This window comes from Rana temporaria, chromosome 11 (genome assembly GCF_905171775.1).
Source record: "Rana temporaria chromosome 11, aRanTem1.1, whole genome shotgun sequence".
Lineage (NCBI taxonomy): Eukaryota > Metazoa > Chordata > Amphibia > Anura > Ranidae > Rana > Rana temporaria.
This window is the reverse complement of record NC_053499.1, coordinates 163,161,830-163,177,866: the sequence shown is the minus strand read 5'-3', so window position 1 is coordinate 163,177,866 and position 16,037 is coordinate 163,161,830. Positions and strand designations below refer to the sequence as shown.

The 16,037-nt window shown below is 47.5% G+C and overlaps 1 protein-coding gene across 3 annotated transcripts in view; it reads left to right on the top strand.

Moving 5' to 3' along the window:
* Positions 1-16,037, top strand: part of FANCA (FA complementation group A) — a 70,498-nt gene that overhangs the window by 26,852 nt on the left and 27,609 nt on the right. For all 3 annotated transcript variants that reach the window (XM_040329641.1, XM_040329639.1, XM_040329642.1), the window contains exons 14-23: positions 372-505; positions 3,135-3,245; positions 6,148-6,243; positions 6,327-6,386; positions 7,402-7,490; positions 9,193-9,253; positions 9,364-9,413; positions 12,062-12,138; positions 13,489-13,593; positions 15,202-15,338. In XM_040329641.1, the coding sequence (XP_040185575.1) occupies positions 372-505; positions 3,135-3,245; positions 6,148-6,243; positions 6,327-6,386; positions 7,402-7,490; positions 9,193-9,253; positions 9,364-9,413; positions 12,062-12,138; positions 13,489-13,593; positions 15,202-15,338 (920 nt within the window). The remainder of the gene's footprint in view (positions 1-371; positions 506-3,134; positions 3,246-6,147; positions 6,244-6,326; positions 6,387-7,401; positions 7,491-9,192; positions 9,254-9,363; positions 9,414-12,061; positions 12,139-13,488; positions 13,594-15,201; positions 15,339-16,037) is intronic.

The following is a 16,037-nucleotide window of genomic DNA, read 5'->3' as shown; positions in this document are numbered from 1 at the left end:
TCTAAGAATCAGGCGCATAGATACGACGGCTCGGATTAGGACTTACGACGGCGTACATGGCGCTGCGCCGTCGTAAGTCCTCTGAGAATCCGGGCCAAAATGTCCTTGGGTCTTTTTGGCCATTTCTGAGGCTCTCCGGGGCCCCCCACCGCCCCCCCCCCCATGCGGTATTGCATGCCATTGAAGTCCATGCAGAACCAATTATTTTAGTTTTCATTGACTTCAATGGGGAAACTCGCTTTGATATACGAGTGCTTTGGATTACTCCTGGAACGGATTATCCGAGGTTCCGCTGTATATTCGTTATTTTCTGCAGCGCTTTGTTCAGAGTTGATATGTCCAGTTTAGTCGTCTCATTCTTGTGTTGTCAGATCTCTTGAGCCGTCTTCTGTCTCAGGCCTTTGAGACCTACGAGTTGGAATATCTCATCACCGCCTTCCTCATCGCTCGCCAGGCCGCTCTAGAGGGTCCCGCCGCGTTTACCTCCTACACAGACTGGTTCAAGGTCAGATGGTTCCATCAACAGAGAGAAAATTCAACTTGAGGTTCATCTTTCTTGGGGCCCCTTGTTGTTTTATAATGTCTTCCAAATACAGGGGAACCTTGGACTGCGAGTAATGCGGTTAACGAGCGTTTCGCAATACAAGCGCTGTATTTTTTTAAATCCTGACTCGGTTTGCAAGTGTTGTCTCGCGAAACAAGCACGATTCAGGCCAAAGCGGTGTGTGCAGTACCGCGTTTGGCCTGAGGTGGGGGGGGGGGGGGAGGAGCGCCGCGCAGAGCTGAGCCGAACGTTCGGAAAACCTCAAAAATACTCAGTTCCCGAAGCCTTTACAGGGTTTTCCGAGTCCAGGCGAAATGTCCCCGGGCCTTTTCGGCTGTTTGCGAGGCTCTTCAGCGCTCCCACCACTGGCCGCATGTGGTATTGCATCCCATTGAAGTCAATGCTGGAACAAATTATTTTAGTTTCCATTGACTTCAATGGGAAAACTTGCTTTGATATGCGAGCGCTTTGGATTACGAGCGTTCTCCTGGAACGGATTATCCTCGTAATCTGAGGTTCCCCTGTATGTTCTTTGTCCCTCCTGACTTTTCTATGGTTGGTTTATGATGTCGCCGTCCTCCTTCACCCCTCCAGCACCCTAAACCTTCTTCTCAAGACACACCGAGGATCAGAGACGGGATGAAATGAGGATATTGGAAGGAAATTCCTTAAAGGAGAAGTCCTGAGCTCGTTTGGCTGGACTTCTCCTACGGGTCACAGGGGTGCAATTTTGTTTTGCACTCCTGTGACCCGTTTTCTGCAGAGAGTGGGCTGAAGTCCGCTCTCTGCTGATGATACCAATATCAGTCCAGACACCGCGTCATCCCGACAATAAAGTCTGGATCCGCCAAGTGCCTGGACTGACAGCAGTCTCGGCCTCTCGGCGAGCTGCACCCCCTCCACAGCTCAGCGCTCCAATAAGCGTGGAGGAGCAGAGTGGAGAGATGCTGATTGACAGTCAGCAGCTCTCTGCTCGGGGAGCCGAGAGAACTGAGCAATCGATGATGTTCAATTGCTCGGTTCTCAGTCCAGACACGCCGGGGGAGAGATGCAGCATCCCTCTAGGTAAGTATGAATGAGCATAAAAGTAAAAAACCCCATACTTCTCTCTTAACAATGGAAATTTAAAAGAGACAAGACATGTTAAAGGAGGAACATTTTTGCAGTAGGGGACACACTATATTATCAAAAGTATTGGGACGCCGGCCTTTCCACACACATGACCTTTAATGACCCCCCAGTCTTAGTCCGGAGGGTTCATTATTGAGTTGGCCCCGCCCTTTGCAGCTATAACACCTTCACCTCTTCTGGGAAGGCCGTCCACAAGGTTTAGGGGTGTGTCTATGGGAAGGCCGTCCACAAGGTTTAGGGGTGTGTCTATGGGAAGGCGGTCCACAAGGTTTAGGGGTGTGTCTATGGGAAGGCCGTCCACAAGGTTTAGGGGTGTGTCTATGGGAAGGCCGTCCACAAGGTTTAGGATTGTCTATGGGAAGATCCGTCCGCAAGGTTTAGGATTGTCTATGGGAAGATCCGTCCACAAGGTTTAGGGGTGTGTCTATGGGAAGATCCGTCCACAAGGTTTAGGGGTGTGTCTATGGGAAGGCCGTCCACAAGGTTTAGGGGTGTGTCTATGGGAAGGCCGTCCACAAGGTTTAGGGGTGTGTCTATGGGAAGGCCGTCCACAAGGTTTAGGGGTGTGTCTATGGGAAGGCCGTCCACAAGGTTTAGGGGTGTGTCTATGGGAAGGCCGTCCACAAGGTTTAGGGGCGTGTCTATGGGAAGGCCGTCCACAAGGTTTAGGGGCGTGTCTATGGGAAGGCCGTCCACAAGGTTTAGGAGTGTGTCTATGGGAAGGCCGTCCACAAGGTTTAGGGGTGTGTCTATGGGAAGGCCGTCCACAAGGTTTAGGGGTGTGTCTATGGGAAGATCCGTCCACAAGGTTTAGGGGTGTGTCTATGGGAAGATCCGTCCACAAGGTTTAGGGGTGTGTCTATGGGAAGGCCGTCCACAAGGTTTAGGGGTGTGTCTATGGGAAGGCCGTCCACAAGGTTTAGGGGTGTGTCTATGGGAAGGCCGTCCACAAGGTTTAGGGGCGTGTCTATGGGAAGGCCGTCCACAAGGTTTAGGGGCGTGTCTATGGGAAGGCCGTCCACAAGGTTTAGGAGTGTGTCTATGGGAAGGCCGTCCACAAGGTTTAGGGGTGTGTCTATGGGAAGGTCGTCCACAAGGTTTAGGGGTGTGTCTATGGGAAGGCCGTCCACAAGGTTTAGGGGTGTGTCTATGGGAAGATCCATCCACAAGGTTTAGGAGTGTGTCTATGGGAATGTTTCACCATTCTTCCAGAAGAGCATTTGTGAGGTCAGGCGCTGATGTTGGATGAGAAGGCCTGGCTTGCAGTCTCCGCTCTAATTCATCCCAAAGGTTTTCTATCGGGTCGAGGTCAGGACTCTGTGCAGGCCAGTCACCCCAAACGTGCTCATTCATGTCTTAATGTTTATCACAGTCTTTTTACTAACAAGAGGATGAAGGCGGGATATAGTAGGAGTCAGGACTGGCTGTGACATAACTTGCTTTTTTTTTGGTTTTCCAGGGAACATTCGGCTCCTCCAGCTCCCATCAGAGCAGCAGCAAGAAGTCTTTAGTCTTCCTGTTGAAGTTTCTTTCTGATTTGGTTCCATTTGAAGCTCCACAATACTTAAAGGTGAGACTTTCCTTCTCTGACGACTTGGTGACACCTGTCTGACTCCTCCTCTGACTCCTCCTCTGACATGTCCCAGAACTGGGCTTAATCATAGACACAAAGGAGACCGGGGGGGGGGGGGAGGAGATATTTATATGTGTCGGTCACGGGCGTAACAATCTTCACGTGGAGACAAAATGATCTGATGACTCCGCCCCTCCCTGTCTTCTCTGTCCTCCAATGATTGCGCCTGTTTTTAGGGGCTGTGAACCCTCGTGCATCCTGTGCATTAAGGTGAAAAAACACCTTGCAGTGTCCGGGCCCCCCCCCCCTCCGTTTTACTTACCTGAGCCCCGAATTTCCGTGGGCGCGATCCCGCGTGGCTCTCTCCGCGGCTTCTCGGCTCTTCATTGGATAGATTGATAGCAGCGCAGCCATTGGCTCCCGCTGCTGTCAATCAAATCCAATGACGCGGTGGGCAGGGACAATTCATACACTCGCCGTCTATGGACGCCTGGTGTATGACACGGGAGCGCGCCCGCAAGGTAAAACTTAGAGAGGAAATATGGACAGCCGCACACCAGAAAAACCTTTAAAAAGGTGGCCTTTAATGGTAAAAGGAAAAAAGGCACTACAAAGCACAGCAAGCAGTATATATCTGACGCGTTTCGCACTAGGGTTCAGTGCTTAGTCATAGCAGCTATATACCCCACTGCTTGCTGTGCTTTGTAGTGCCTTCTTTCCTTTTACCATTAAAGGCCACCTTTTTAAGGCTTTTCTGGTGTGCGGCTGTCCATAGTTCCTCTTTAAGTTTTGCTTTGTGCATTGCCGGCACCCATTTGGTTCTGAGAGGACACTGATTGCTCAGCGCACTCACCTGGAGCGGCAGTTCTCCCCTCCCTGCGCCCGCAAGGTAACCCCCTTGGGAAAGAGCTTCCCAGAGTTTTTCTTAAAATTTCTTAAAATGTAATGTTTTTCTGTTTTATGATTTACATATACCTGTAGACTGATGCTGTTTCTTGTATATGTTTTATTAGAATGAAATATCTATGCTCCTGAGGAAGCGCTAATTCCATAAGCGCGCAACATGTCGAGCAAATCCTCCTAGTCCTCTGGACAACCATCCGGTCACTTGTGATATAACGTTTTTTATAATTATGCTTTTTATTTTAAGCTTTTTATGTTAGAACTATACAATGTATGTGAACCGTGTGTGGTAAACCAGTTGTTAATTGAACTTCACTTTGTGATTTTTTATTTATAACGGTTTCTATGATATTTCTATATTTATAATAAATTTTTCTAGTTTTCTACAACTTCTGTATCGTGTGCCTTCAAAGCCCAACTCACTAGTCCTTAGTTCAATTCTACAATATCGGGGCGGTGGCACATTTAATACCGGTGCATCCGTATTATCACCTTACGCTTGATGCACACCAAATTAGGTTTTTTTCTTACGGGGAGGAGCCACTGTGGGACCCCAGAAGAGGAGGATCGGGGCAACTCTGTGCAAAACGAATTGCACAGTGGAGGTAAGTATGACATTTTGCTATTTTATTTTCTTTTTTAAACGGGAACCTTTACAACCCCTTTAATGGGCAAAACGTGTGATAGGAGTAGCCAAGTCTGAGGGGTGGGTGGATTAACCACCGGACCAATATGCTGCTAAATGACACAAGGGGTTTTTACAATTCGGCACTGCGTCGATTTAACAGACAATTGCGCGGTCGTGCGACGTGGCTCCCAAACAAAATTGGCGTCCTTTTTTCCCCACAAATAGAGCTTTCTTTTGGTGGTATTTGATCACCTCTGCGGTTTCTATTTTTTGCGCTATAAACAAAAATAGAGCGACAATTTTTAAAAAAATGCAATATTTTTTACTTTTTGCTATAATAAATATCCCCAAAAAACATATATAAAAACATTTTTTCCCTCAGTTTAGGCCGATACTTATTCTTCTACCTATTTTTGGAAAAAAAAATCGCAATAAACGTTTATCGATTGGTTTGCGCAAAATTTGTAGCGTTTACAAAATAGGGGATAGTTTTATTATTTTTTATTTTTTTTTTACTACTAATGGCGGCGATCAGCGATTTTTTTCGTGACTGCGACATTATGGCGGACACTTCGGACAATTTTGACACATTTTTGGGACCATTGTCATTTTCACAGCAAAAAATGCATTTAAAATGCATTGTTTATTGTGAAAATGACAATTGCAGTTTGGGAGTTAACCACAAGGGGGCGATGAAGGAGTTAGGGTGCACCTAGTGTGTGTTTACAACTGTAGGGGGGTGTGGCTGTAGGAGTGACGTCATCGATCGAGTCTCCCTATAAAAGGGATCACTCGATCGATACGCCGCCACAGTGAAGCACAGGGAAGCCGCGTTTACATACGGCTCTCCCCGTTCTTCAGCTCCGGGGAGCGATCGCGAGGGGGCGGCTAGAAACGAATAGCCGCGCCGTCGTCCCGGATCGCTCCTGAAGCCACAGGAACCGCCGCATGTACGGGGGGGTCCCAATCGGACCCACGTCTAGGCAGGGACGTACAGGTACGCCAATGTGCCTGTCTGTGCCATTCTGCCGACGTAAATGTAAATGCGGCGGTCCGGAAGTGGTTAATGGGCAAAACGTGTGATAGGAGTAGCCAAGTCTGAGGGGTGGGGGGATTAATAAAATGTTCAATGTTAGGTGGCACAGGACCCATGTCTGGTGGTGGCACAGGACCCATGTCTGGTGGTGGCACAGGACCCATGTCTGGTGGTGGCACAGGACCCATGTCTGGTGGTGGCACAGGACCCATGTCTGGTGTTTACAGCTGAGCAGTTCTGCTTGTACCGTGCCCCTTCACTTCTACTACCAAGATGTCCGATTCTAGAACTTTCTACCTTTTCCAGTCTCTGTAAATGTTTTGCACTTCCAGGTCCATATCCTGCATTCGCCATTTGTACCCACGAAATTCCGCTCTTTGTTGATGGAATATATCACACTGGCTAAGACCCGGCTTGCGGACATGAAGGTACGATACCCGGGGTGTCCCGACTTAAAATCTCTCTTTACTCCATGGCTGTTATTTTTACTGCGTGTTTTATTCTCTTCCAGGTGTCTATTGAAGACATGGGATTGTATGAGGACCTGTCAGTCGGATCGGATAAAGATCAGGTGTGAAAACCTTCCTCTTATCAGACTCTTGTCACTGGGGTAGATTCAGGTAGGGCTGCGCACTCTTACGTTTTAACGCTACGCCTCCGTAAATTACTTGCGCTACGCTTCATTCACGAAGCAGCAGCTCCGTAATTTGCGCGGGCGCTCCGTAAAACTGGCCGGCGTAAGCGCGCGTAATTTAAATGATCCCGTAGGGGGCGTGGATCATTTAAATTAGGCGCGTTCCCGCGCCGAACGTAGTAGTGCGCATGCTCCGTCGGGAAACTTTCCCGACGTGCATTGCGGTAAATGACGTCGCAAGGACGTCATTTGCTTCAACGTGAACGTAAATGGCTTCCAGCGCCATTCACGATTCACTTACGCAAACAACGTCATTTTTAAAAATCGCGACGCGGGAACGACGGGTATACTTAGCATTGGCTTCCCCTGCTAATAGCATGAGCAGCCTTACGCAGAAACCGACGAACGCAAACGACGTAAAATGCGAACGCAGGGCGCGCGTACGGTTGTGAATCGGCGTGAGTATGCAATTTGCATACTCTACGCTGACCACTACGGGAACGCCACCTAGCGGCCATCGTAAGACTGCAGCCTAAGATACAACGGCATAAGAGCCTTATGCCAGTCATTTCTTAGGCTGCAGTCGGCGTATCGAGCTTTCTGAATACAGAAAAGTCGATACGCCGGTGTAAATTAGCAATTACGCTGCGTATCTATGGATACGCAGACGCAATTGCTTCCTGAATCTACTTCATGAACAATGGAATCTACCCCACCTGAATCTACCCCACTGACTTGTGACATTTATGTTTTTTTTCTTCTGAGTTTGGCTCGGCATTCACTTCATTGCAACAAATCTTTCTCCATGCACCATACATTGGGAGTTATTGTTTCCACTTCCCGCCTGCCATATAGCAAAGTGGTTCTGTTATCCTGACTGTACATCTATTATCTGGTTTATTGTCATTTAGCTACATCATGGCTCATTGCTCCCTCTCCTCCTCCTGTACAGACACAGTCTCAGGCTCAGCAGGATGTAGAGAAAGCTGTAAAGATATTTCAGAATACCGGCAAGATTCCAGCTAGTGTAATGGAAGCCAGGTAAGTGATTATTGTTGTTTTTGATGGATCTTTTATCTTTCTCTAATATGTATAATAAAGCTCATTCTTCATTCCTGAGGAAGCGGCAGCAATGTGAAACATGTAGACCAGGGGGTCTCCAAACTTTACAAACAAAGGGCCACTTTATTGCCCTTCAGACTTTAGGAGGGCCGGATTGGGGCCAGCAAGGGAAGAAAAAGTCACGGGCCCGGCATCAGTGAGAACAAATATGGCCTCAGGGTTGGTGGTCAATAGGAAGAGGAGTATTCCCCCTATTAGTAGGAGGAGTAGTGTCCCATCATTGGTATCAGTGGATAATATAGTGCCCCATTGTTGGTGTCAGTGGGGGGAATAGTGCCTCATGTCAGTGGGAGGAATTGTGCCCCAAGGGCCAGATAAAGGCTAGCAAAGGGCCACATCTGGCCCTCGGGCCGCAGTTTGGAGACCTCTGGTGTAGACTGATCTAATTTTTTTTCCTTTTTTTTTTTTTTTTAAGTCTTCTATTCATTTAAATACCAATGATATGAAGGAAAGTGTCACCTTGTGGGGTTTTGTCCCTCCTGCACTTCGCCTGAATTCTGTTAGCACTTTGTTATGGGAAGTTCTGGGGACACGACGGGTTGATGGGTCTCTGGTGTCAGGTTCTCTTCCTAATGGAGGTAGCTGAGGGGTCCTGTATAACCTCCAGATACTAGAATCCGATCAGCATGTCCAGGATAGAGACACTTTTAACCATAAGTTGCGCCATGACTGGTATAGCATACTAGCTCATTATGAATTACTTACCTAAGATCGAAGCCCCTGCAGCCAGTGGCGTATCTAGGTTTTGGCAGCCATGGCAAGTGCCATGGGCGCCATGGGGAGGGGCGGCGGCAAAAAGCTACCCGTGCACAAAAAAAACCCCACCCGTCCTCCTGCGGCCGCCTCCCGCACTAATGTAACTCCCCGCGTTGCAGCCGGTCTGCTGAAGCGCGGCACCGGCACAGCAATTGCTAATTTTGCAGCTTGGCCTGGGGAGGGGAGTGACAGGCGCCCCCATGACGTCCGATGACTGCCCATTGATGGCACAGTGGCTGCTTTTGATGGGCACAGTGGCTGTAATTGATTTTTCTTTCAGTTTGTTTGCGCCCCCCCCCAAAAAAATGTAAGCACCAGATGCCAGTGGTCCCCAGTGTCCCTCTCTGTCCTCGTCGCATTGCGTCCCTCTCTGTCCCTGGTTATCTGAAAGGTTTCAAATGTTTTGACAGGGGCGCAGTTTCAGTGCTTGCCACAGGCGCCATTTTCACTAGATACGCCTCTGCCTGCAGCCGTCCTCGTACACCGCTCCGGCGGCCGACATCTCCCCCGGGGGATTACTTCTGGGTATCGCGGCTCCGACGCTGTGATTGTGGGTGGGACCTGCCGGTAACGGCACACAGACTAAAGCAACAGCACATATGTGCCATTGATTAACATTTCACATTGAAAAAACGCAAAAAAAACATTTCTAAATAACTTTTCAATGCTTTGTACCATTGCTGACAGCTGAAGTGAAAACAAAATAGTTGCGGTAGGTTTCGGTAATTGGAATCGGCGAGTACTAAAAAAAAAGTATCGGTACTTGTAATAAAATAATAGTATCGGTGCGTCCCGACTTTGTTATATGGTTACGTTTTACCACTTTTATCGGCTCTGAAATGAAATTCTGTGTATTGATTTGCAGCATTTTCCGGAGGCCGTACTTTACATTGCGCTTCCTGCCTGCGCTGCTCACGCCCAGAGTGGTCAGTATACACTTCTAGTGCGCTCCGGTGATATGTATAGATGATAGATTGCATGTTCATGACTGGAGATGAAAGTTTACAGATCGTTTCTTCTTTTTATTTTACTATAGCTGCCTAAGAATCCAGATTCACTCCTGTTACTGATCGACTCATTAAAACGGTGAGAGAATTGATTATTCATAAGCTTGGACCTTTCTAGTTACCTCCTGGTTGTAGACTATTCTTTTTTTGTTCTTTGCTATCCCTTCTCTTCTCATCATACACCCTCACACATGGATGGAGTTACAAAGGAAGCACAGAGAGGAGACAGAAACCCGCTACAGATAGTGAATCTGTCCCATGAGCCGAGCACTGCGATTTTCCTTCACCATCCTACAGCCAAACCTATTAGGTGTTACTCCCTGAGCCAACCCCTTCCTGTCTACAATATGTACCGTATTTTCCGGCGTATAAGACGACTTTTTGGATGCAAAAAAATGCATCCAAAGTCGGGGGTCGTCTTATACGCCGGGTACGGTCTCCGTGCAGCTGCGATCGTCATAATTTCAAAGCTGCGCGCCGTCTTCTCAGCGCGTCCTCGCTGTCCTGTGATAGGCGGAACAGAAATCTTCCCAGCAGCGCCTCTGTTCTGTTTTCCACCTATCACGGATGCCTTCTCATCCTCGGACGAGATGAGAAGGCATCCGTGATTGGCGGAACATAGAACAGAGGCGCTACTGGGAAAATTTGTGTTCTGCCAATCTCAGGACACGCTGAGAAGACGGCGCGCGGCTTTGAAATCATGGACGCTCGCAGCAGACGGAGACTGTCACCGGCCTGCAAAACGTGAGTGATGGCACAGTGGGGGGGAAAGTGGGGACATGTAATGTGGGGGCATGCAATGTGATGGCACTGTGGGGGCATGCAATGTGATGGCACTGTGGTGGAAAGTAATGTGATGGCACTGTGGTGGCATTTAATGTGATGGCACTGTGGTGGCATTTAATGTGATGGCACTGTGGGGGCATGCAATGTGATGGCACTGTGGGGGAAAGTAATGTGATGGCACTGTGGTGGCATTTAATGTGATGGCACTGTGGGGGCATGTAATGTGATGGCACTCTGGGGGCATGTAATGTGATGGCACTGTGGGGGCATGTAATGGCACAGTGGGGGCATGTAATGGCACAGTGGGGGCATGTAATGGCACAGTGGGGCTTGGAAAAAAAGGGGGTAGTCTTATACAGTGAGTATATCCCAAAACCCAAATTTTTCCTGAAAAATCAGGGGGTCGTCTTATATGCCGAGTAGTCTTATACGCCGGAAAATACGGTATATAAATGTTCCTCCACGTGATTCCCTGCACTGAGGATACATGAACAAATGCCATTGCTTTGTCAGCAGCTAGTCAAATTTGTTGTCCATTAATAATCAAGAGCCAATCAGAGTGGTTCTCAAATCGTGTGATCATTATGCCAGCAGCAAATAAATGGTTTCAGTGTGTATAGGCCACAGCCGCCTGTAGATGGCAGTATACCTCTGTTTAGTACTGCATGTGCATCTGTTTTAATACTGTAATTGTTTAATACATTTATAGTGTAGAAAAAAAAAAGAATTAAAACATTTGAAAAATACAGTATTTTAGTTTTAGTCCCATTTTAGTCTTCTGCAATTGTTTTAGTCATATTTAGTCGTCTAAAATCGAATGGGTGTAATTAAATTGTAATGCATTAGTTATCATTTCTCTACAATTTCCAAACTCATTATATACGGCTGGAGTGAAAAATCTATTCTGATAATATTTATGGTATTGAGGTGTGAAGATGCACTACAGACCAGTGTTACTTTTGAAGTCATGTTTCAATTTAGTTTTAGTCGTATTTTAGTTATCTCAGTTGTTTTAGTTGTATTTTAGTCGACTAAAATGTTTTGGTCGACGAAATTACCACTGCCGATAGGTAGTGTGGATACAGTACATGTAACTACAGTAAAGTGAACCTGTTATGTTGTCCAGTATTGTATTACTGTAAGGTAAACTTTATGGCCTGGATTCACAAAGCACTTACGCCGTCGTATCAATGCGCCGTGCCACCAATCTGAGATACGCCTAAAAATAGGCTTCCTACGACCGACGTAACTTGCCTACGCCGGCGTATCGTGGGCACATATTTACGCCGGGCGCATTTGCCACTCCCATAGATTTTCTATGCACATATGCAAATGAGGGAGATACGCCGATTCACGAACATAGTTGCGCCCGGTGCATAATATACGCGGTTTGCGTAAGTCGTACGTCCGGCGTAAAGTTATTCCCCATATAGGAGGCGCAACCTATGCAAAGGTATGGACCAGGGAACAGAGCCGTCGTATTTTACGTCGTTTACGTAGTACGTGAATAGGGCTGGGCGTAGGTTACGTTCACGTCGTAGGCAGTGATTCAACGTATCTTAGGCAGTTGTTTCGACGTGATTCTGAGCATGCGCACTGGGATGCGGCCACGGAACTGCGCATGCGCCGTTCATTTTAAGTACTTCTATGGCGCTTGGCCAATCATTTGCATGGGGTCACACCTCATTAGCATGGCTCACGCCCACTTCCACCTACGCTGGCTTACGCCGAGGAAACCCAGCGCATCTTTAAGAGCGAGTGCTTTGTGAATCCAGTAGTTACCTCCTGTGCGCTGCGTCGGCGTAGCGTATATTCGATACGCTACACCCGCATAAATATGCGCCGATGTATGTGAATCCGGGCCTATTATACTAATTCATGTGATCTTCTCACTAAAATACAACATAATACCAGATTTCATATTTGTCTTTATCTCTGTAGAGCCGATAAGATTCCTGCAAACATGCTGAGCTCCTATTTCAATGCCTGTGAACTAGAGAAGCATCGGAAGCTGGAAGGTGAGGATCCCGGGTGTTGGAGTATTACCAGGATGATGGATAACCAATCAGATTCGTTGAACTTTGTATAATCCCTTCACTTTCACCCCCTTCCTGCCCAGACCAATTTTCAGCTTTCAGCGCTGTCACACTTTGAATGACAATTACGCCGGTCATGCAACGCTGTATCCAAATTACATTTTTATCTTTTTTTTTTTCAGAAAAATAGAGCTTTCTTTTGGGGATATTTAACCACTTAACACCCGCCCGCCGTCAAATGACAGCGGGCGGAATGCTCTATTGTTCCGACAGGACGTCATATGACGTCCTGTCATTTAAAGCCTCTAGGGCGCGCGCACCCTTCGCGTCACTGGGAACACAGTGCGCGTGCCCGGCGGCCGCGATGGCCGCCGGGCACCTGCGATTGCCCAGTAACTGAGCAGGGACGTGGAGCTCTGTGTGTAATGGTGGGGTGTAAACACAGAGATCCACGTCCTGTCAGGGAGAGAGGAGACCGGTGCTGTATCCCTTGTACATAGGGACACAGATCAGTCACCCCCCTACAGTTAGAACACACCCAGGATACATATTTAACTCCTTCCCCGCTCCCTAGTGGTTAACCCCTTCCCTGCCAGTCACATTTATACAGTAATCAGTGCATATTTATAGCACTGTTCACTGTATAAATGTGAATGGTCCAAAAAGTGTCCAATGTGTCCGCCATAATGTCGCAGTCTTGAAAAAAAACGCAGATCGCCGCCATTCCTAGTAAAAAAAAAATCATTATGTCCCCTATTTTGTAGGCAATATAACTTTTGCGCAAACCAGGTTATTGCAATTTTTTATTTTTTTTTTCTACCAAAAATATGTAGAAGAATACGTATCGGCCTAAACTGAGGAAAAAATATATATATTTTTTTTAAAAATTGGATATTTATTATAGCAAAAATTAAAAAAAAAATTGTTTTTTTTTCTTTTTTTTTTTTCAAAATTGTCGCTCTTTTTTTGTTTATAGCCCAAAAAATAAAAACTGCACAGGCGATCAAATATCACCAAAAGAAATCTCTATTTGTGGGGAAAAAAGGACGTCAATTTTGTTTGGGCGCCACGTCGCACGACCGCGCAATTGTCAGTTAAAGCGACGCAGTGCCGGAAGCTAAAATCTTGTCTGGGCAGGAAGGGGGTGTATGTGCCCAGTAGGCAAGTGGTTAATCACCTCTGGGTTTTTTATAAAAAAAAAAAAAAAAATTCTTAGTTTCTGTCGGTAAACTTTGTGTTGGGGGAATTGAAGCGCTATGAAGTCTCACACTTCACATAAGTAATAAGTACGATGATTGATGATTGATGTCGGATGATTTTCCGATCCGTTAGGCAATGAGAAGATGGATGTGTCCATGAATGAGGAGCCCGTGGCGAGGTTACAGGCGGCACTATGGGAGCTGAGACCATACGTCATGGATGGCAAGCGATATGATGGTGGGTGATAAAACGTGTGTAGAGAACAAGTTTATGTAAAAATCGTGTAAACCAGAACTTCTAGTAAAGAAAATCTGTAACCTGCCCATTCAGGTGTGGAGTGACTGAGTCTGCAAATCTTGCAACCCCTAGTATTGTGTGTTTTGTTCTCCATCTTCTAAGTGCAGGAGTCCAGTCTCTGCAAGTTTTGGTATCAGAGTTAATCTGGATAGATGACCTAATGGCCCCCCCCCATATTACAGTGTTTGAGCGTGGTGATTGGTCGCTCAGGCCCGGGCACTTTTACATTATTATCAGGGCTTTTTTTCAGCTGGAACTTGGTGAAACTCAGAACTCACCTGTGGCCCCTTCCCTCACTCATCCTAAAACATCTTCGCAGCAACATCTGGCAGGAGAGGAGAGGGGGGAAGCCGGAGGTGCTGCAGAGGGAAGGAGTGGGGAGCCAGGACGGTAGGGAGATCTGTTCTGCACAGAATTATTAGGGTGTGTCTGGGCACATCCGGCACACCCTGTGTGCATGCCTATGCCTGGAGATGAGACTGGGGAAGGTCCCGTTTTCCTATTTTTAGGAGCCCTTCACAGTTACAGAAACAGTTTATACAGCGATCAGTGCTATAAAAATGCACTGATTACTGTGTAAATGTGACTGGCAGGGAAGGGGTTAACCAGTAGGGGGCCCTGAAGGGGTTAAGTGTGTCCTAGGGATGTGTTCTAACTGGGGGGGATGGGCTACGTGTGACATGACACTGATCACCACTCCCGATTACAGGTAAGCCTCATTACAGACTCACCTGTAGGTAGAAATAACAAAGTATGGTTTAGAACTGCTTGACGACCGGCTCACGCCAATATACGTCAGCAGAATGGCACGGCTGGGCAGATTAACGTACCTGTACGTCTCCTTTTAAGACGCAGCATTGTGGGAAAATGCTGATGTAAAGAAGCATTTCCCCGTTCTTCCTTTCCGTGAGATGATCGCGGGTCTCACCGCAGACAACGAGTCCGTGGGACCTGCGATCACACTCATGGAGCTTGCGACGGGCGTGCACCCACAATGCTGCGTCTTAAAGGAGACCTACAGGTACATTAATCTGCCCAGCCGTGGCATTCTGCTGACGTATATTGGCGTGAGCCGGTCGTCAAGCAGTTCTAAACCCCACTTTGTTATTTCTACCTACAGGTGAGTCTATAATAAGGCTTACCTGTAAGTAAAATGAATATCTCCTAAACCTGCATCATTTAGGAGATATTCACCCTTCATGCCGCCGCTGACATCGCTGTATGCACGCCAAAGGTCCGACTTACTGTGCTGGATCTTCAGAGCCTTCTTGCTGAAACCGAGTGACGTCATCGCAGCTCCGGCCACTGCCAGCGCCAGGAGTCTGTGAACCCGGAAGAAGAGCTCAGCCCTCTCAGCGGTGACCGGGCGCCGCTGGGAGGGCTTTGTTCTAAGGTTAGTATTTCATAATGTGCTAGTATACGATGCACCTCCCCCACACATTATGGTTGTCGCTGGGAGAGAAATTGATGGGAAATCCAACATATTAGGGTTGTCACCAGAGCAGGAATCCCGAGACACACTGACCAGTACATTGAACTCTATTACAGAGATCTCATCACAAGTGGCGGTGATTTCGGATAGGCTGACAGCAGTGATGGGATCTGGTGATCCAAACCCCGTTCCTGGGACCTCGGAGGCACTTTTTTCTCGTAATATTGAAGAACTGGAACCCCAGGAACTGACCGTGAGTTTAATGTGATTTTGTTTTGTTCTAATCTGCACACAATAGGGGATATTTACTAAAGGAAAATCCACTTTGTACTACAAGTGCCCTGAAATGCACTAGGAAGTTCAGTCGCTGGAGATCCGAGGGGGACATGCAAGGAGAATAAAAAACAGCATTTTAGCTTGCACATGATTGGATGATAAAATCAGCAGAGCTTCTCCTCATTTCAGATCTTCCCCTCGGATCTACAGCGACTGCACTTTCCAGGTGCAATGTCAGGTGCATTTGCACTTGTAGGGCCAGATTCACGTAGCGCAGCGGATCTATAGATCCGCTCGTTCTACGTGATTTAAGATCCGCTCCCGCAAGTTTGAGAGGCAAGTGGCTAATTCACAAACCACTTACCTCCAAACTTGCGACGGCGGATCCTAAATCCCCCGGCGGAATTCAAATTCCGCGGCTAGGGGAGTGTACTATTTAAATCGGGCACGTTCCCGCGCCGATTTAAATGCGCAGGTGCCGTCCGCAAAATTTCCCGGCGTGCATTGCTCCCACTGACGTCGCTAGGACGTCAGTGGTTGCGACGCTTACGTAAACGACGTCCGTCCGTATTCGAGAACGACTTGCGCAAACGACAATAAAAAATACAAATTCGACGCGGGACCGCCGGCTATACTTAACATTGGCTGCGCCTGATAAAAGAAGGGGTAAGTATAC